The sequence below is a fragment of the Eretmochelys imbricata genome, chromosome 3, assembly GCF_965152235.1.
Source record: "Eretmochelys imbricata isolate rEreImb1 chromosome 3, rEreImb1.hap1, whole genome shotgun sequence".
Lineage (NCBI taxonomy): Eukaryota > Metazoa > Chordata > Testudines > Cheloniidae > Eretmochelys > Eretmochelys imbricata.
This window is the reverse complement of record NC_135574.1, coordinates 161,190,946-161,212,080: the sequence shown is the minus strand read 5'-3', so window position 1 is coordinate 161,212,080 and position 21,135 is coordinate 161,190,946. Positions and strand designations below refer to the sequence as shown.

At 42.9% G+C, this 21,135-nt stretch overlaps 1 protein-coding gene across 8 annotated transcripts in view; it reads left to right on the top strand.

Annotated features, from left to right (window-relative positions):
* The window catches only part of MARK1 (microtubule affinity regulating kinase 1), a 120,152-nt gene extending 112,210 nt beyond the window's left edge, over positions 1–7,942 (top strand). For all 8 annotated transcript variants that reach the window (XM_077813737.1, XM_077813736.1, XM_077813733.1 and 5 more), the window contains one exon: positions 2,271–7,942. In XM_077813737.1, coding sequence (XP_077669863.1) covers positions 2,271–2,625 — 355 coding nt within the window. In that variant the 3' untranslated portion in view covers positions 2,626–7,942. The remainder of the gene's footprint in view (positions 1–2,270) is intronic.
* The last annotated feature ends 13,193 nt before the right edge of the window (positions 7,943–21,135 follow it).

The following is a 21,135-nucleotide window of genomic DNA, read 5'->3' as shown; positions in this document are numbered from 1 at the left end:
TTAATAAACATCTGTATTTAAAAGAGCAGCAGCTCTTTAAACAGTATATGTTGCTTAGTATAACTAATATACTGTGTATGGTTTTGAATTACCTGTTTCAGCATTTTTTTTCCTCCTATGTCCTTACGCTGCTGTGCTGCCGACCCTGTAGTATAGTCAGGTCTGTTAAGTTAATTAAGCATGGCAGTGGATTTCACCACTCATTCCTGTTCTCCAGCGATCTCTGCTGGTGCCTCCTGGTTATCCTCCAGCCTAGTATGTTTTGGGCATCAGGCCACTTCCTGAAATGCAACCCGAGTCCAAACCTCGACTGCTCTGCTGTGCCAAGTCTTCTAATACTGAGGTGGCTCTGTGGTGGCAGCAATGAAAATAAACCATCAATTTTTAATGTTTAAAAAGCATGCTTTTTTTTACAGCTATTTAGAGTGGTTCTGCTCTGAATAGTGAAAAGTTTATTAAATGAAGTGGCAGGTTCTTTGTTTCGGGGGGGAACCTCGTTGTTGACAAGAGCACTTTACATATAGGGGAAGAGACTGCTTTCCTATGTGTTTGTAGAACAACTGGCACATTTGAAGTAAAAATAATACCAGTAATGGCTGTCGTAAAGGGCCTTGCCCAGCCGTGGTGGCCTTAGCGTAATTGAGTTAGGCAGTGTTTTAGGAACTAAGTTGCTTGCCCAAGAAGTACAAGTGGATAGGAGATGGGAAATGAAAGGAGAACAGCAGGGATGCAAGGAAAGGAAATGGGGAAAACGAGGGTGAGGAAAATCTGGTCTGAAATTGACCTCCGCTCTTCGTTTAACAGACCCTGCCAAGGAAACACCCCCTCCTCAATAGTGGGTGATAGCATCAGCAGCTCTCGGGCATCTGGGAAAAGAAACAGCAGAATCTGGAACTCTTTTTAAATGAGCACTATTTTAAAAAACTGCGTTCCAAACTTACCTATGTTGAGTGATCTGATGGGTAAAGAAGCTTTATAGTCCCACTGTTTGTGTTCATTAGAAGATAATTACTTGGGATTTTATCTGTCATTTTATCAGCTAAAATGACATTTTTTTGTCTCTTTCTCACTATTCTGTTCCGTGTCTTCTGGCTTTGTATTGTTATGAGAGACATAGAAGCTGTTTGCCCACCCAGTTGAGTAATTGTAATATAAAATTCTAGTGCATCAGTTAAAATAGGATGTTGCAAAAATATAAGGTCACTTTAAAAAAGAGGAGAAAGAAGGGTCAAAAGTCCCTAAAGAATTTGTAAAAACAGATTGGGTTAATTGTGAGCATAATGCTCCCCAATTTGTAAATATAGGAAATGAGTTTCTCTTCATGCACAAGCATGAAAGCGAAAACTTTTGTGTGGAATGCAGGGTGGGTTTCCTTCCTTTGCTGCTTTTACAGCATGTTTACACATCCAGACCATGTGTCCCACAAATTAATACCTTTTGTTGATGTATGCTCCAAACGATGAGCTCAGTAGAACTCAAAAGATACTTTTTAAAATGTAGATTGCACTGTCTCCTGCTACAGCAGAGTAGAGGGATGTGTATCTGTAGTTTCCATTGCATATACAAAAAAAGCTTTGTTATCCGGCATGTTGGGGGAATGGGGGGTGCCGGTAAGTCAAAAATTCTGATTAACTAAATGGGAGGGAGTTTGGGTGTGGGAGGGGGCTCAAGGCTGGGGGTTGGGGTGCGGGCTCTGGGAGGGAGTTTGGGTGCAGGAGGGGGCTTGGGGCAGGGGGTTGGGGCATGGGAGGGGTTGCGGGGAGCCGGGTCCTGGCGGCGCTCACCTCTGGCAGCTCCCCGCAAGTGGCAATATGTCCCTTCTGCTCCTAGGCAGAGGTGCAGGCAGACGGTGCAGGCAGAGGTGCAGCTCCTGGCCAATGGGAGCTGTGGAGCCAGCACTCGGGATGAGGTAGGGGCAACGCACAGAGCCTCTGTGGCCGCTCCTCTGCCTAGAAACAGCAGGGACATGTCACTGCCTGTGGGGAGCCGCCCAAGGTGAACGCCGTCTGGATCTGGCACCCCAAAACACCTCCTGCGCCCCAACCCTCTGCCCTAAGCTCCCTCCCGCATCCAAACTCCCTCCCTGAGCCCGCCCCCCTAACCCCCTCCTGAAATGCCAGTTTCTAGAGCTTTCTGGTTGGTAAAGTGCCGGATAACACAGCTTTACTGTAGCTTTATAGTTAGGATTTTCTTAAACTTTATTACCTTCTAGCACTTGTATCTATTGTATGGATTTTACTTTTGAGTATGCAACATGTTTCTCTCCCCAGGAGTGCTTCTGGGGAACCAAAAGACCGAGAAAAGGAGGATAGCAAAGATTCCAAACCACGTTCTTTGCGATTCACGTGGAGTATGAAGACCACTAGTTCCATGGACCCGAATGATATGATGAGAGAGATTCGAAAAGTGTTAGATGCTAATAACTGTGACTATGAACAAAAAGAGAGGTTTTTGCTCTTCTGTGTTCATGGTGATGCACGACAGGATAGTCTTGTTCAATGGGAGATGGAAGTCTGCAAATTGCCACGATTGTCACTCAATGGAGTCCGCTTCAAGAGAATATCTGGGACGTCTATTGCATTTAAGAACATTGCATCCAAAATTGCAAATGAGCTTAAGCTGTAAAGAGAAACTAAATTTATGGGATCAGGGAAAATTCATACGTGAACTACACTTACGTTTTGAATGTACTGGTTACGCCTAGTGTGATTGGCCTGTGAAACTCCTCATGTAGAAATTGTCCCTATTGCAATAAGGTTATACATAGTTATTCTGAATTGTAAAATTAAATTCAGTATGACCTATACTAAATAACTGTAGCTAAAGAAGTTATGTTCACATGTACAGGTAAGTATATAGAGCATTCTGTTCATTTTATGTTCATAGAGTTGTATAATAAAAAAGATGATTGCTTACATACAGATCTTGTATAGTTGTCTAGATTTCTGCACAAAAGTGTATGTTTGATGCTTTGAGTTGAAAAAGTTCTTCCCTATCACTATTTACATTTTTGGTGGTTTTAATAATTCTTCTATCATGCATTTTTTAAAACTGTGTCCAGAGTCAAAATGCACAAAAAATAGTTTTCACAACTGTAGCATGACCATTTTTAGTTATTTAAAAATCATATGTGAATTTGAATCAGAAGTCGATAAATCGGCTTTTGTGGTACACAAAACTGTTCCTACTTATGTTTGGTTCTTATCCTTGGTATTGGACAGTATTTATCTGAAAAATACAAACATGTTTACAGTGTTGGCACTTACAGATTTAAAAAGATTATTTTGCCTTGGGCCGGCTGAGAGCTGCTGGGGAACAGAAATCCCATCTAGGTAATGTTTTGTGTGCAAATTATAATGCTTACTCTCATGGCCCATTGAAAATGTAGCATCAAAATGGAGAAGAGTAAATTATTTCATTTAAATAATATGATGTAAAATATCACTTGTTTGCTGCCTTCAATATATTGCAAATTCTAGTGTGTGGAAATATATTAATGTTGGGACTGTTTCATAGCACAAAATAATTTGAAGTGTTGACCAATTGTATGAGTTAATTATACCACCTCAGGAATTTAAATGGCTTTTGGAATATTTGCCCCCAAAGACAACATGCAATTCCTTATGATACTTTACTACTAAACAATAATGGTTGATTTATCTTATGTGATTGTACAATTTGTTCCCATGTAACTTGTTTGTGTTTAATATTTTACCAGATTTCTTGTATTTATACCACATCATTATGCCTGTAATGTGCAGCTTTGTAATTTAGGCATTTGCCTATGGAAAAAAAAATTTCCTTCCATAATTAGTAATATAAACTATGTAAAACCACTAGTAATGGTACCTTTTAATACTTGTTCTTTTGTACTGAATTAACCATAGAGGTTGGTTGTGCAATGTTATTTAATGTCGTAATTACTGTAATATCCCCCTATATGCACACTCTCGTGGAGAATAGAAAGTTCATTCAAAATCTGTCACTTTAAAAAAAAATTTAAAGCTGTGGTAAACTGTAACTCTAAATTAGAAGGCTGTAAGTGTAGCTAATATGCCATTCAATAATGGCTTCTTGACAGAGGTGGATTTTACATGCTGTACTATACTGTGATGTAGCTTTCTGTAACAGTTATATTCTGAAATGAACGTGTATTGTTGCCTTAGAAAAAGGGTGGTGTTTGGAAAGAAACAACTGTAGCCCCTTTTTACCTGGTGTTTATTCAAACAAATTTTGATGCAAGTCATCTTGATTCACTTTCACTGGTGCACTCTATTAAAACTTACTTGAACAGTTCTCATACTAAAGCGCTTGTCGTTTGCCCTTAATCAAAATGAAAACCTATTCCAAGGAGATATTTTTATTATGCAACAGTCTTAGAGGTCTCTTTTGCAGTTATGTATTTTATTTGTTCCTTTGGTTTACAAAAAAATGTCTATGTTGCGCAAAATCAATCCCTGCATAATTTTTATGGTCCCACTGATCAAAGTGCTGAGCATCTTCTAGAAGGTGCCAGTGGGGGTTCAGGGTGCTTTGCATCTTATAGAATTGCATCATTGGTACACATCTAGATCCATGTCCCAGTTTTTGTAAGTAATCTCTTAGTTGCCCAAGGAGCTCCTTCATATGTTCACCACAAATCTGCTTCAGGAATGATTTAGATATCTATGCAATTTATCCATGAATCATAAGAACGACCATACTGGGTCAGACCAATGGACCATCTAGCCCAGTATCATGTCTTCTGAAAGTGCCAGATGCATCAGAGTGAACAGAACAGGGCAATTTATTGAGTGATCAATTCCCTGGCATCCAGTCCCAGTTTCTAGCAGTTAGAGATATAGGGACAACCAGAACACAGGGTTTCGTCCCTGACCATCTTGGCTAATAGTCATTGATGGACGTATCCTCCATGAACTTACCTAAATTTTTTTTTTTTGAGCACAGTTATACTTTTGGCCTTCACGACATCCTCTGGCAATGAGTTCCACAGGTTGACTGTGTGTTGTGTGAAGAAATGCTTCCTTTTGTTTGTGTTAATCCTGCAGTTTACTAATTTCATTGGGTGACCCCTGGTTAATATGATATGGGAAGGGATAAATAACATTTTTTTCCCATGCCATTCATATCCCCCCTCAGTTCTCTTTTCCAAGCTGAACAGTCTTTTTAATCTCTTCTCATATGGAAGCTGTTCCATACCCCTAATCATTTGTATTGCCCTTCTCGGTACTTTTTCCAATTCTAATACAACTTTTTTGAGATGGGGAAACCAGAACTGCACCCAGTATTCAAGGTGTGGGTGTACCATGGAGCTGTATAGTGGCATTATGGTACTTTCTGTCTTATCTATCCCTTTCCTAATGGTTCCTAACATTCTATTAGCTTTTTTGACTGCTGCTGCCCATTGAGCAGACCTTTTCAGAGAACTATCTGCAATGACTCCAAAATCGGTTTCTTGAGTGGTAAGCATAATTTTGTATGTGTAGTCAGGATTATGTTTTCCAATGTCCATTACTTTGCACTTATCAACATTGAATTTCATCTGCCATTTTCTTGCCAAGTCATTCAGTTTTGTGAGATCTCTTCGTAACTCTTTGCATGCTGCTTTGGACTTAATTATGTTGAGTAATTTTGTATCATCTGCAAACTTTGCCACCTCACTGTTTACCCCTTTTTCCCAGATCACTTCTGAATATGTTGAACAGCACTGGTCCCACCCCCATTTTTTATTGGATTTCTGTTTTTGTACCCTGTCTGAACTCCGTGAACACTTCACAGTCACCATCACCATCACGATCAGGTGATCGGTACTCCATTTCTACTGCTACACTCTTTTATTATTCAAGCATGGAATTTCTATCCATAGAAATTCTGAGGTACAACTTGTTTCATTTAAGATTGTTAGTATGTTTGACTGTGTTTTCTTTCACATACAGTGCTACTCCCCCACCAGCATGACCTACTCTGTCATTCCTGTATATTTTGTACCCGAGTATTACCGTGTCCCATTGACTATCATCATTTCACCAAGTTTCTGTGATGTCTGTTATATCAATTGTCTTTATTTACTACCAAGCGCTCTAATTCACCCATTTTAGTATTTAGACTTCTAGGGTTTGTATACAAGCACTTATTAAAATGTGTCAATATTTACGCATCTGCCTTCATGTGATGTAATTGAATGGGACTCTTTTTTGTTTGACTGTTTCTCTTCACTTCCCACCTGTACTTTATCAACTTCTATCCTCTCCTCTTTATTAGGACATAGAGTATCCCCTTTAATAAATCCCCGCCTATGGAATGTATCTGTCCGAACCATGTGCTCCTCCACACTTGTCACCTTTCCCCTACTGGCTTGTATCCTCTATGACCTTTTTAATTTTCCATGCCAGCAGTTTAGTTTAGGTGGAGCCCATCATTCCTGTATAGGCTCCTTCCTTCCCAAAAGGTCCCTAGTTCCTAATAAACCTAAACCTCTTCTCTGAATACCATCCTCTCATCCACACATTGAGACCCTGCAGTTCTGCCTGTCTAGGTGGCCCTGACATGGAACGGGAAGCATTTCAGAGAATGCTACCATGAAGGTCCTGAACTTTAATCTCTTACATAGCAGCCTAAATTTGACCTCCCATGACCCCTCTTACCTTTCCCTATGTCATTGGTACCTACATGTACCATGACCATCAGCTCCTCCCCAGCACTGCACATAAGTCTGGTTAGACTTGAGAGGTCTGCAATCTTTCCACCCAGCAGACAATTCATTGTGCGGTTCTCCCACTCATCACAAACCAACTAGCTATAATTCTAATAATTGAATCCCTCTTACTATTACCTGTCTCTTCCTAATAACAGGGCTCCCTTGGTATCCTCAGAAAGATGTCCTCTGGGTGAGAGGATACCATGACATCATCTGGAAGGAGGATCCCAACTATGGGATCTCGCTCCAGCTTGATGTTCTCCTTCCCTGAGACTTTCATCCTTCTCAATAGCACAGAGGCTGTCAGACTGAGGATGGGACTGCTCTACTGGGTCCCTGAGAGTCTTACCTATGTAAATTCCTATCTCTCTTAGCTCCTTCAGTTCAACCACTCTAGTCTGAAGAGCGCGTACTCAGTCTCTGAGGGCCATGAGCTTTTGCAGTGAATGAACATATATGCCACCTGCCCACAAGACAGGTAATCATACATGCTATGTTCAGTGCAATAAACTGGATAGCCCCAACTCTGCTGCTGAACTTCTGCCTGCATTTTTTGTTTTGTGGATTTTTTGGGGGGTGAGGGGCAGTTTATTGGCCTAAGTTTAGAGAAAGTTAGGTGTATCAGACTCACACTTCCTCCCTAAACTCCCCTGCTTGCTGCTCCTCTGGTCACTTACAAACTGGCCTTTTAAACCCTCTGTTCTTCCTGGGTTAGCCCTGATCCCTTATCAAGGGATCCTAAAGGGATTAGGGACCAAAGGATGGCAGGCCAAGTTCTTGTTAGGAAGCACTCAGCCTTGCCTAGCAGGCCTCTAGGCTTGGCACACAGCCCCCCACCCCCGCAAAAGATCACATTGTACACTTCAACCAAGCAGACCCACAGTAAGCAAGCACACAACAAACTCATCCCAGGGCCATGTAGTTGCTCCTCCTTCACCTGGAACACTCCCTCGCAAAGCACCCAAAACTCACAAATCAAGTCCATAGGGGAAAGCTTGTATCTCTATTATAGTGTGAGATGATGGCTGTGTGATTTTTTCTTTTTTATTTGTTTGTTTGAACCGATCCCTTCCATGTGAAAAAACACGACGAGAATGAAATTGCAGTAATAGTCTGAGACTATATTTGAGTTTAGTAATGAAATAAAATTCTATCCTTTTTTGGAAAATTCTGCATAAAATCATGATATTGTCATGTTGATGGAATATATTAAATCCTTCTGATATTTCTCCTACCTTTCACAGATTTTGTTTTGAACAGTTAACTTTTGTCCTATATGGTTACTATTTTTAATCAATTTATTGCACTGGGTTCCATATTCATTGTGTGTCTGATTTCTATATCAGACTTGATTAATTTTCAAGTAAAATCTTTCCTCTAATTGCCAGCACAACAAACTTATCCTGGTTTCCAAGTCAGGCTGTGTTCTTTCTATTTTGTGCATCGCCACCATTAATAGTTGTCATGTGGACCAAATTATGTTCTCAGCGACAACTAGACACCTCAGGACTTGCTGAGGAAATAATCTGGAGATAGTGGGGAAGCACAGGTGTACCTGAGGACGTCATTTGACTTTCTGAACTTCAGTCACTGGAAGGGATGCATGAGATAGAAAGATCCCAGAGCCAACTTGTAGGGTTGGCAGTTTAAAAATTCATTTGTACGTGCAAACTGAACAAACGTCATATGGAAATTAGTAGGACAGAATATTGAACCCTCAATACCTATTCTATAGTCACTTTAAAGCGGCCCTGCTATATCTCTACACATTGCAATTTGAGTGGAGAGGGTTAAGAATGTTCTGATCCAAGATGTAACGTGACTTTTATACAGGAAGGTATCATGTACCATAATGTCAGTACGTTGATTTGTGCATGGCTTTCTTAAACATGGAGGAAAAGCTGACATGCAGGGATAAATGCCATATCAAGTTCTACAACTCCAGGAAGTGACAAAGATGTCTCAGTCTTCAGATCGCCTTACATTCTTGATGGTGAATCCATTGGCTGCATTTCTAGATACATAAAGCCAAACACAGAACCAGCATACCTTCACTGTAAGAGAATGTGCTGTCATTTCGAAACCCAGTTAACCCTTCTTCATAGAGTCTGATTGAAAGCATTCAGGACAATGAAAAATGTTCTCAATTTTGATTTTTGCTTTTCTGAATGAAAATATGCACGAGAATAAATGAGAATAGCATCACTTTACAACACTTAGATGACAGTAAAATGAAAAACATTTTCCCATAGTGGACTCTTTCTCTTGTGCATTGTGCTGTTTATCAAGGCAGGTTATCCTGTCTTAAAAGGAGCTTTAGACCCAAACATCCTGACCTAGAGAAAAACCATTGGTCATCACAAAAATGATGAGCCACTTACCTTTGAGCTTCCCCTCATTGTCTAACCAATGGAGAAACAGTAACTCATGGTTTAGAGTGGCGTTTCCCAAAAGTTTGAAAGATGAACCTCCCCGCTTGGAGAAAATGAAATCATTGGTGCCCCCTGTAGCTCCATTTGTTAGAGGCCTACCCATGTTTTAGAATTTAAGTTGTATTCTTCAACATCCTTACATTCTTATTGTATGAAATGATGTATATTCAATATTAGGTGTTGGAAAATGTTTGCACACAAGTTATTTGTATTATTTAAAACAGAAATAAAACATTAGTTTTCAAGTTTCATAATAGTGTTACCTAACAATGATTTTAATCTTGCAAAGTGGCAACATACTCTTTTCCTCTTAATAGAACATCTCAAAGGGAGCTTTGAGATCGGTTGGTGGGATGGATGATCTTGTTCAGTAGTGTTATGAGTTGTTTGCCCTTGGGCTGGAGAGCCTGGAGCTAAGACAGCCCTGATTACATAATGAGGTGCACCTGAGGGGAATCAAGTGATTCCAGGCTAAAAGGCAGCAGGAAGCTGCAGGGGATGGGGGTTCATAGAAGAATCAGAGAAGATTGGGGTTGGAAGAGACCTCAGGAGGTCATCTAGTCCAACCCCCTGCTCAAAGCAGGACCAACCCCAACTAAATCATCCCAGCCAGGGCTTTGTCAAGTCGGTCCTTAAAAACCTCTAAGGATGGAGATTCCACCACCGCCCTAGGTAACCCATTCCTTTGAGAGAGAGTAACTGAAATTACAAGCAGGAGAAAGCTCTCTAGGCAGTGATGCCTGGAGACACCCTGCCCAGGAAGCAGGGGAGAGACTGAGAGCAGACCCACAGGGAGGAGGGGGTAGTGCCCACCTGAAACTGGGAAGAAGACTCCATCAGTTTGAGTTTTGTTTTGAAAGACATTGTGTTTGACTACTAGGAAAGGGCAACTGAACTGGGTTTGGGGCCTGGAGGATCAGCATGATCCAGAAGGCTCAATAAATGGGATTCCTTCTGGGGATTGTTTGAAGTAATTTGTGAGCTGTGACTTCTTACAGGGCCCCTGAAGAGACTGGATGACCAGAGAAGCAGGGTGCTGTAGAGCAATCTCTGTCCATAAGGGGCCACTGGAGAGGCAATAAGCAGCTGCACAGCTACAAGCTGTCACTCTGATAGTGTGGACCCTCATAATATGGTCTCATCTTGTTTTTAATGAAAACTGAGACTCTGGAACAGTGGTGGTCTGTCCGCACCCCCACCCCACCAAGTTCTGTGAATCCCACGCTTTGGGAAATACTAGCTTAGAGGTAAAAAGCAACGAAATCAACCAGTTAGTAAATGGCCGTGATTGGACTAAGTTCCAGTGTGAATGTGGTTCAGTGAATGTGAACACTATTTAGAATTTGTTTCACTCATTTCAGATGTTAGAAATAGACTGAATATTTCTATTTGATTCCCCCTCCCACACCCCCCATGACTCCTAGAGTGGAAGAGAAATTTATAGGTAGAAAATATTTCAGTTTATTGCTTTGTCAAAAAATGTGTGGGTTTTTAATAGAAAGTTAATTCCACTGTGTTTGCAATAATTGACTAGTACTAGAGCTGTGTGGGTATTGATACTGGGAACAAGCAGGGTTTCCTTAGTTTAATATTAGCTCCCAAAGTATGTATATGTTGGGCTGGCCCTTTTTAAGTTGGATAAGCGGTGAGTAATACTTAGTGCATTTTACCTGTACATCTCAAAGCTCTTTACAGTAGGGAGTAAAACTCACCCCCGCTGTACTCACATTTTCCCCATCTGTCAAATGGGAATAGTAAGTGACTTGCTGGAGATTGAGAGTAACAGGTTGGCAGAGTTGGGAATAAAATCTAGATCTCCTTATTCAGACTTCCTTTTCTCAGACCAGAAGGGACCAGTAGGATCTTAAAGTCTGCTTGATTATATACATTCACTCATTCCCCTATGCATCTCAATCCCCACCTCCTCTACATGCATTAAGCATCTTTACAGACCCTGGTAAACCAGCTCCTTCTCAATACCCAGATAGCTTGCATTGGGAGTGGGGGGTGGACTGAGGGAAGGACAGTCTTGCTAGCTCTGTGTCCTATTTTCTGGTAGCTGCAATGTGAAACTTTTGGGCTGCTTCTTATTATGATAGGTTGTGGTTTCTGCACACAAAGCTTTCCTTGTCTTTTCTGAAGGAGTATGATAATGTGTTTGGCTATGTGATCTCACGCTTCGTGCTAGGCACTGAAGGTGACACCAGTTAAGTCATTTCAGTCAAGTACTCAGATATTTACTTTCCAGCTGGCTAGTGATCTTCCTATATTTGAAAAAAGTCTTAACAATGAACTTAGTCCCATTGTACCCTGTCTGAGGCATATATTTCATAGAAGTAATTTTTTTATTGCCCTGTTTCACCTGAGAAAAGATCATCAAGATACCTAGAGAAGCAGCCCAGCTCTCTCATGTGCTAAATCAGCATGGAACTGAAGGGGGAGCATGGTACAAATGAAGTCCGAGATGAATTGCTGTAAACTCGACAAACTCTTGCTCAGACCAGCATTAATACCATTCCCCTTGTTAATCTAAGAGTGTCTGCAGCCCTACCACTTCCTTCTGTTCTCCTGTCAGATCCCACAAGCTAAGCAAGGATGGACCGAGGTGAGTTAGGAAGGATGCTCCTGTGCTTAAGCCAGTGGAATGAGAGTCGGGAGACTTGGGTCTGTTCCCGCCTCTGCCACAGACTTTTATATCCTTTCTGTGACCTAGATACACCAGCAAACACATTGCAGTGTCCGTATAACTGCAGTTACAGTTGGGGTTTTGCCAGTATAAAAATGTGGTAAAAGTAATCACTCCACTAAACGATACTGCTATTACACACAGCCACGGAGCTGTTAAAAGAACAATATTTAAGGTTGCAAAGACAGGCCCCACCTATAATACCGGCAAAAACAATTCTCGTGTGGACCAGGTCTTAATTCGGTGCTCTAGGAAGTGGTATTAGCAGTACAGTCAGGGGCACTCTACTCTCTGAATCAATCCTGAGCTAATGCCCCAGCATGAGGCTGATAGCTGCTCTGCTGCTGGCATTGCTCTTTTCAGAGGGCAGACGCTGAAACTGATATTCTGATTGCTTAGGGTCAATAAAGATCCCAGGACCCTTTTCAGATGGGTTGGGGTGTTAAATTTTGTTCTAGACAAAATTGCCGCTTTAGTAAACGATGTAATGACCCAACTTCATTGCAGAGTTCGCTGAATTTGGTATCCTTACTAAACTCTATTGTGTAGCATAGGTGTAAATGGCTGCTGCTTCCCAGCCCAGAACTAGCTGCATTGTTTCCACTGGCGATCTTTATACAATCTTACGTTTTAAAGTGCACTGGATTTATAAGATGCTTTGTGCAGGTATTGTCAAATCATTAACTTTCAGGGGAGAGATTCCCCCCCCCCTTTTTTTTTAATTGCTGTCATTTCATCTGGGCTGATCAGGGTTCTACTTTACTTCACAAAAGCTCTACCCCATTCTGTGTTTGCATGATTTCCTTGTGCTTTGAACCTCTTCTGATGACTCACTCAGCTCAGGAAGGAGACTGAGTGTTTCAGTACGTGTTTATTATTATTTTTTGTTCTACTCTGACTTCAAAGTACTGTCGTGGCTGCATTTGGCGATTAGCCTCAGTGTAGCTTTATAACTCTGGCTGGTCAATTTACTTGTAGGGCACTGTCTACAAGGTACAACTGCATACTGCAAAAAAATTAAGTGCTCTGCTTTGCCTCTCATCTAATGGTGCTGTGTTCTTTGTCACTGTCATCCTAGGTCTTGGAAAGTAGCTTTTGCATTGATATCAACGTATACTGTTGCTTCTTCAAGTGGCTCTGCATATTCCCACTTATGGATATTGCACTGCCTGGTGGCACATGTTGGTCGAATCTTCTCTAAGCAGTGTCCATTAGCGAACGCACGTACGCCCCCTTCTACCTCTTCCCTCAGTGTTTCCAGAGAGTCCAAGGTTTAAGCTCTATAAGAGGGCACTGTGCCCTCTACCACTTCATTTCCTTCCAACTGCTGCACCAGATGGATGTGAACAGCTCCGGTCCCTCAGATCTGGGATTTTTCCAGTTGTAGTGCCTTGTTACTTTCTAGTTGTTGTCCTTCATACACTTTTTTTGTATAAGCAGTTTGTTGAGTGTAGTATAGATAGTTTAATATAATTTGTGAGAATCCATGTGTGATGGTGGAACCACAAAAGAAGAATGGCTTTAAGAGATGTGCTTCATGCCCAGCTGTCTTCCTAGTGTCGGACAAACATGTTAGGGGCTCTAAGTGTCACTCTCCTCCAGGGTGTTCTGGGCATGATAGTCTGGAAAATAGAGCACACAAGGACAGGTAGAAAAAGACTACAGGGGCTTCTGTTTATAGAACCTCTTGTTGTTAAGCTGTCTGGTTCTGGAGGGTCATTGGATCTGAAGACTAAAAGGCCGCTTTTGGCTCCAGTGGCTTCTGTCAGCAAGGCTAAGTTGTCTAAGGGTTCCAAGTCATTGGGATCTTTGTTGGTACGGGCTTCCAATCCTTCAGCTAAAGCTTTGAAGGCTTTGAAGGCACTGTTGAAAGAAAAGGACTGTCTGCCTGCTAAGGAGCCTAAAGCCATGTCAGTTCCGAGTGTATCGGTTCCGAATGAGAAGCTGAATGAGAAGACTGTCACTGTTAGCAGTGCTAGATCCCACACATCAGACTTATTGGATCTATTCAGTTCTGACATGGCCTCTATGATTCCAACTTTGAAACTTAAATCTCTTCCAGATTCCACTTCGAAGTCCAGTGTTGCGGAGCTGAGTGTTTCTCCTGATCAGATACTCCCCAGGCCTGTGGCATTGGCTCCGTACTCTGTTCTTGTTTTGGGAACATCCTCTGATCCAAAGAGCTTGTTAACAGTAGTGGCTAAAGCCCAGCTTCCTGCGCCTGAGTGTTACCCTGATCTGACTGAGAGAAACTTGAGGAAGAGACAGTCTTGTTGGGTTCTACTATCTGCTTCTCTGTCTCCTGAAAAGAGGCACGCAGAGGAGATTGTTAGTCTTTCTCCAGATCCACCTCTGCACCCTCTTCCTAAGACTCCAATAAGAACTCAGGCAGATCTTTCTCACTTCTTATTTCTCTTCACCCGACGGTTCCGTTGCTATCTCTACAGTGATCCATAGCGGATATGAGCTCAACTCCTTCTTTAAGAGGATAAAGCAAGAATCTTATTCATGACAAGTTATGCCTCCTTATACTTCTGCTCCTCCTCCTATGGGTATGTTTCCAGATCCAAGCTACTGAACAGAGGTTCCACCACAAGAATTTCTGGATCATCCTCCTTATAGATGGAGAAGGGAAGTTTCATCCAATAAGGATTCAGCGGCTCAACAGTCCCTGGATGTGGTTCCTCTGGATCTGTCAGCAGCTCAGATAGTTGTACTTGATATGCTTTCTGAAGAAGAAGATGGGGAGATAGGTCCTCTTTCTGAGCGGGAACAAATGAATACTGATATCACCTGATGAGCATGTATGTGGGTGTAGCCTCTCCTTCCTCCCCTTTGAGGATGCTTTGCAATTCCATGAGCTGATAGATTGCATGGCAGCCCCATTAAATTTACCTTTGGAGGCCGTGGAGGAAACCTCCTATCAAGTATTTGACATTCTTGGGGCTACCTCCATGAATAGGATTCGCTCTCTGACTCTTAGGCTGTCCAGAAGCAGGAGCTGACCGATTTCCAAGAAAGCAGATAAACTGTCTCAGCTTCCCCATGAAGGATTTTCTAACTTTCATATACATTGTGTACCAATTTCTGCAATGGTGGCTCCTGCCAGTAATAGGCTTAGCTCTGGCTAGCCTCACTGCACTCCTGATAGAGAAGGGAGGAAAATGTATACAAATTGGGGGGAAAGTTTCCTTTTTCTCTTTTCTGGGAATTAGAGTGGCTAATTACCAGCCGGTGATGGCCCTTAACCAATTCCACCTGTGGGAAAGGATGGCTTTCTTTGTCCAAGATTTGCCAGATAATAAAAGAAGACTGGCTAATGCTATTTTGATAGAAGGGCAGAATGTGGCAAAGCAGAGCATCATTTGATGCTTCCGACTCTTTCACCAGAGCATGGGTCTCCACAGTTAACTTGAAGAAGCATACTTGGCTTCTTTGGCTGAGGACCCAGTGAAGGTGGAAGATCTCCCCTTCAATGGTGATGGTCTGGTCAGCAATAAGACTGACAGAATTTTAGAGAAATTCAAGGAAACTAGATCCACTCCTCGTTCATAAAGATAATGTGGTTCTTAGACCTTATCCTTAAACCAGAAAATTTGCAAGAGTTCTACCTGCATACATTCACTAAACATTATGCTCTGGTCTAGCTTCTAGAGCGGATGCCAAATTTGGCAGAGCAGTGCTCCATTCCTTATTTAATTAGGACTCTCTTCACACCTCTGGGATTTTTCCACACTGCTTGTCAGACTACCTACAAATGAGAATATGCAGAGACACTGGAAGAAGAAATGAAAGCTGGTTATTTATAACTGGAGATCTTTATGATGACTCTGCAAATTCACCTTCCCCTCTTTCTCTTAGTCCTATTATGGTCTCTCTGGGTTATCAGTGGAAGGAACAGAGAGGATGGAGGGCTCAGTGCTTCCTTATATAGCCTCACACGTAGAACGTTCAGAAATACCGAGGAGGAGGAGGAGAAGCAGGGGCACTGCTTGGAGAAGGTTCTACCATTATGCACCACTAGGAGGTGCAATACGATAAATGGAAATATAGGGAGTTCTCTCTTGAAGAACTCCAGTTACAAGTAAGTAACCTTCATTTCCGTACCTTGTAACTTACGTGGCACATTAAGGGAGCGAGTTTAAGGACCTACATTTCTTGCCCACTCTTTAGTACTTCTCATTTGCCCAGTGAACACTCTGCTGGTCTGCCATAGCACAGCTACTGCAGTACATGACTGCAACATAGTTCCAAAAATTACTATAGCCCTTGAGCTAACCACGTAATACTGCTAGCAATGTAATGGCAGGGGATATCTCCATTAGAGTTACCACCTTTCTATTTGCAGAAAACCAAACACCCTTGCCCCACACCTTCTCTGAGGCCATGCCCCCTTCTCACTCCATCCCCCCTCCCTTTGTCACTTGCTCTCTCCCACCCTTGCTCACTTGCTCGTTTTCACTGGGCAGGGGTTTGGGGTGTGGGAGGGGGTGAGGGCTCCAGCTGCGGGTACGGACTCTGGGGTGGGACCAGGGATGAGGGGTTTGGGCTGGGGCAGAGGGTTGGGGTATGGGAGGGGGTGAGGGCTCCGCCTGGGGTGCAGTCTCTGGGGTAGGGCCAGAGATGAGGGGTTTGGGGTGCAGGAGAGGAGCTCCAGGCTGAGGCAGGGAGTTGGGGTATGGGGGGGGGCTTTGGCCTGAGGCAGGGGGTTGGAGTGTAAGAGGGGGTATGGACTCTGGGCTGGGGCCAGAAATTTGGGGTTCAGGGTATGGGAGGGGGATCCGGGTGGGCGCAGGGGGATGGGGTACAGGAGGGGGTGCAGGCTTGGAGTGGGGCCAGAGATGAACGGTTTGGGGTGCAGGAGAGGGCTCCAGGATGAGGCAGGGGGTTGGGGCATGAGGGGGTTTGGGGTGAGAGCTCCGGGTGGCACTTACCTCAGGCAGCTCCTGGCAAACAGGGTAGGGAGCCTGCCTGTGCTGCCAATTGGACTTTTAATGGCCTGGTCAGTAGTGCTGACCGGAGCTGCCAGGGTCCCTTGTCAGTTGGGTGTTCTGGTTGAAAACTGGAAACCTGGCAACCCTAAGCTCAGTGTGAAAAATGTGCTCCGAACACAAGCCTCATGTTTAATTTAATGGTGCTTAATCTGTAAACGAGCATATCTCTACTCAAGCAATTTACTTAGCAAAACCTCATTAAAGGAAACTGTCGTTTATTATGTACTTGTCAGAAATTAAGTCACCATTTGCAAAGCAAAGTTATTAAACTCAAATGTAATCAGTCCTCAAAGAATGCAGACTTACCATGTTGCTGGTTTGCTGACCAGGTGATCCTCCAAACTTCAGTGGGATTACTTGTGTGAGTGAAGTCACTAGCACTCTCTTTTGCAACAAGTATGTTTGTTAGAGCTCGTCAACATTTTTTTTCTAATGTTGCTGGAATTTCAAATTTTGAAATTTGAATTTTTTAAAAAAATCATGAAAATCTTCCACTTGAGCATCTTGTTGAATTTTTAAATTTTTTTCAAATGTCATGTTTTGAAATGGAAGTAGGGTGACCAGACTGCAAGTGTGAAAAATCGGGACGGGGGTGAGGGGTATAGGAGCCTATATAAGAAAAAGACCCAAAAATCAGGATTGTCCCTATAAAATCAGGACATCTGGTCACCCTAAATGGAAGAGAGGAAAGAAAAGGAAACTAACTTTTTTCCTTTGGGTCATACTGGTTCCCCTCCGGTTTCAGCACTTGAATGTGTGAGGGAGATATTTTATTATGAACCAAAGTTTTTATATCCTTTCAAATGTACACCTCTACGTGGCGAGAGCTGAGAGGAAAATGTACGGCTCTAGCTGCTACTGAAGTACTCTGAGTGCTGAGCGTTGTAACCTGAAAACTAACAGGATTAAAATTTAAGAGGGTTAATGTTTCAACAAGAAAAACAGGCAAACAAAGAGCTAAAGGAGTAAGAAGAGCAGGTCCTGGGAAGCATACGGTGGTCAATAACTGCTTTGGGACCTAATTCACAATCTGTTTGAATTAACAGGAGTCTTCCACAGGCTGGAATAGGCTTTGGATCAGGCCCATAGTGCACAAAAGTATTTCTTTTACAAGTTGCGAAGGAAAGGCTGAGACCACTAAGAGGGGGAATGAGCTCCAAACCCCAGCACTCACCACAGCAAAGACCCCATTTCCTGCCAATCTGACATGTTGGCAGGATCGTGTCAAAGTCAGATTCAGGACTCACATAATTTGTCAGACCACTCTGTTTATTAGCAAAGCGCTTTGCCAGTGCACCCAGATGTGAGCCCCTCTCTGAGGCTAAAGATAACTTATTTATACAGCTAAGCCAAAGCCAATTTAACATAAGAGACAAAAGGAAGCAGAAACGGACAAATATACATACATATCTTATTTGCATACTAACGTTTACCAATCTCCTAGCTCAGTAGGAGCTCTAAGTTAATTAGTTTGAGGACCCGTCTCACACGCCTTAATGTTTCTCTTCCTCACAACTACATTTCAACAAACCCTTCAAGTAGCATTTCTTTAATGAATTATAATTTCAATATAATTCATTCTACTTTCACAGTCCCTCCTTTTGATCAAGCTACGCAATGACCAACAATGACTGGGTTCCACATATCAATCGTTCTTTATCTCTTTGTTCATTAGTGATATTTAAAATAATCAAATTAGCACTCTGGTTTGGGGCAGCTATCTGTGTAGCATGCCTGACACAATTTTGGATACAACAGGAAAGTAACTGAAAACATACAAAAATTATTAGGATTCCAAACAGGAGAGTTAGGGCTCCCTGAAACAACCAGTTTCCTATGCCAGAGAAATTGAAAAGGTTACTTAGCCACTTCCATAAAGAACTTGGCTCTTCATGGGGAAGATATGCGATTTGTTCTAAGTGGCTAGCACGATCTATTACCTCATTGGTGTTGTCTGGTAGATACACACAGCAGTCTTATCCAATGAGAGCACAAGTCCCTCCTTTTGCCGCCAGCACTATGTCCAATGCCTGACGGTTTTGGAGGGCCATCTGTCAGATTGCCCCTGTTTCTTTGGCCAGGGCTCTTAAACTTTCTCCAGTTTCATTTGCCATTATTTCAACTACTGCTTGTAACCTTAGGAGCCTTTTTGTATGGAGTATTACTCCCCCTAATGGTATTAAGGAACTGCCAATGGCCTCTTCCCAGGTTAAGGGGCTTATGTTATTTACATGCCGTTGGGCATCTATTAAGTCCCTTCTTTTTCACCTGAAATTGCGGAGGCGTTCTCGAGGGAAGGTTCCTAGCACTCGGAATTGTGGGAAGAGTCGGGCAGGATAACAGATTCCTGACCAATTAGTTGTTAGTGCGGTATAAGCTCTGGTCCTACACACCCAGTGATGGCTTATTAAGGCCAGGAAGGGTCGGTTGCACCCATTTGTCATATAGGTGTTTGCAAAGGAGGAGTAGTATCCCCCAAAGGGTACAGGGTAATTCTCCTTACGTGAAGTGGTGTTATTTGCATGACACTGAAAGATTGTATTGTTTTCACTAAGGTTACTGTAGGGGGAACATGAGATTGATTTCTCCCCAGGTTGAGAAAAAAATTCATATCTCCATACCCGGCCCCCCACTTTTTAGTTTTGTTTGAATAATCCCATACACCATTGGCCACAATATGCTGAAGGCAACAGCTTTTCCCCAGGTCCAGCCCTGTCCCATTACACACCCAACACCAATGACCTTTTCCCTCCACCACACTTATCCATTTAGTTGCATTTATTCCCACCGCTTCCCAAGTGTCATTGCTGTTCCATATTTTGTTAAACGGACGAGGCCCTCCAGTGAGGTCTGGGGACTTGAGTGGGATAGCCAGGACAGGAACACCAGTTTGAGAGTGGGCTGGGATGTGGCTGCAGACCCAGCAATTAGAAATATTAAGGGTCTGAGCTATCCACACCTGCTGCTGGATAAAAGAATGGTCATCGTGGTCTCCCCAGACCGTAAGATACCAGCAGCCGAGGAACAGGCAGAGGCGCATGTTGGAGGCAAGGCTCTTCTGGTTCTGACAACCTCAACTGAGGGAACCGCAGTCACGGTTTTACGCCCACCAGGCAGTAGGCGCTAGGCTCGCTACTGCTTTTTTTTTTTTTTTGTTCGTCGTCCGCTTCTGGCAACCCTTACGAGAGCGTAGATTGTAAGGTATTGCAGACTGTTCCTCTATGTCGTCTTCTTCTGGAGTCAAAATTGACTCTGTGTTGTCCTAAGGGGATGATTGGTTCTCTGGGGATGGTGCCTTCTTACACTGTGAAGCATGTATCCACGTTGCGATGCCAGATAGTTTAACAGCCATCTGTGTAGTAAGCAGTACCTGATGAGGACCCTTCCACCAGGGCTCCAAGGCGTACTTTCGATGATGGCACCGTACGTAGACCTAATCACCTGGCTCGAGGTTGTGGCAAGCGTCGGAGGTGGGTTCCGTGGGCCAGGCGACTCGAACCTGTGAATGGAAGTATCAAGGTGCCTCCCCCACTCTGAACTCTAGGGTACAGATGTGGGGACCTGCATGAAAAACCTCCTAAGCTTATCTTTACCAGCTTAGGTCAAAAACTTCCCCAAGGTACAAAATATTTCCCCCGTTGTCCTTGGACTGGCCGCTACCATCACCAAACTAATACTGGTTACTGGGGAAGAGCTGTTTGGACGCGTCCTTCCCCCCAAAATACTTCCCAAAACCTTGCACCCCACTTCCTGGACAAGGTTTGGTAAAAAGCCTCACCAATTTGCCTAGGTGACTACAGACCCAGACCCTTGGATCTTAAGAACAATGAATAATCCTCCCAACACTTGCACCCCCCTTTCCTGGGAAATGTTGGATAAAAAGCCTCACCAATTTGCATAGGTGACCACAGACCCGAACCCTTGGATCTGAGAACAATGAAAAAGCATTCAGTTTTTTACAAGAAGACTTTTAATAAAAAATAGAAGTAAATAGAAATAAAGAAATCCCCCCTGTAAAATCAGGATGGTAGATATCTTACAGGGTAATTAGATTCAAAAACATAGAGAACCCCTCTAGGCAAAACCTTAAGTTACAAAAAAGATACACAGACAGAAATAGTTATTCTATTCAGCACAATTCTTTTCTCAGCCATTTAAAGAAATCATAATCTAACACATACGTAGCTAGATTACTTACTAAAAGTTCTAAGACTCCATTCCTGGTCTATCCCTGGCCAAGACCCAGCATACAGACTATAGACAGACACACAGAACCTTTTGTTTCTCTCCCTCCTCCCAGCTTTTGAAAGTATCTTGTCTCCTCAT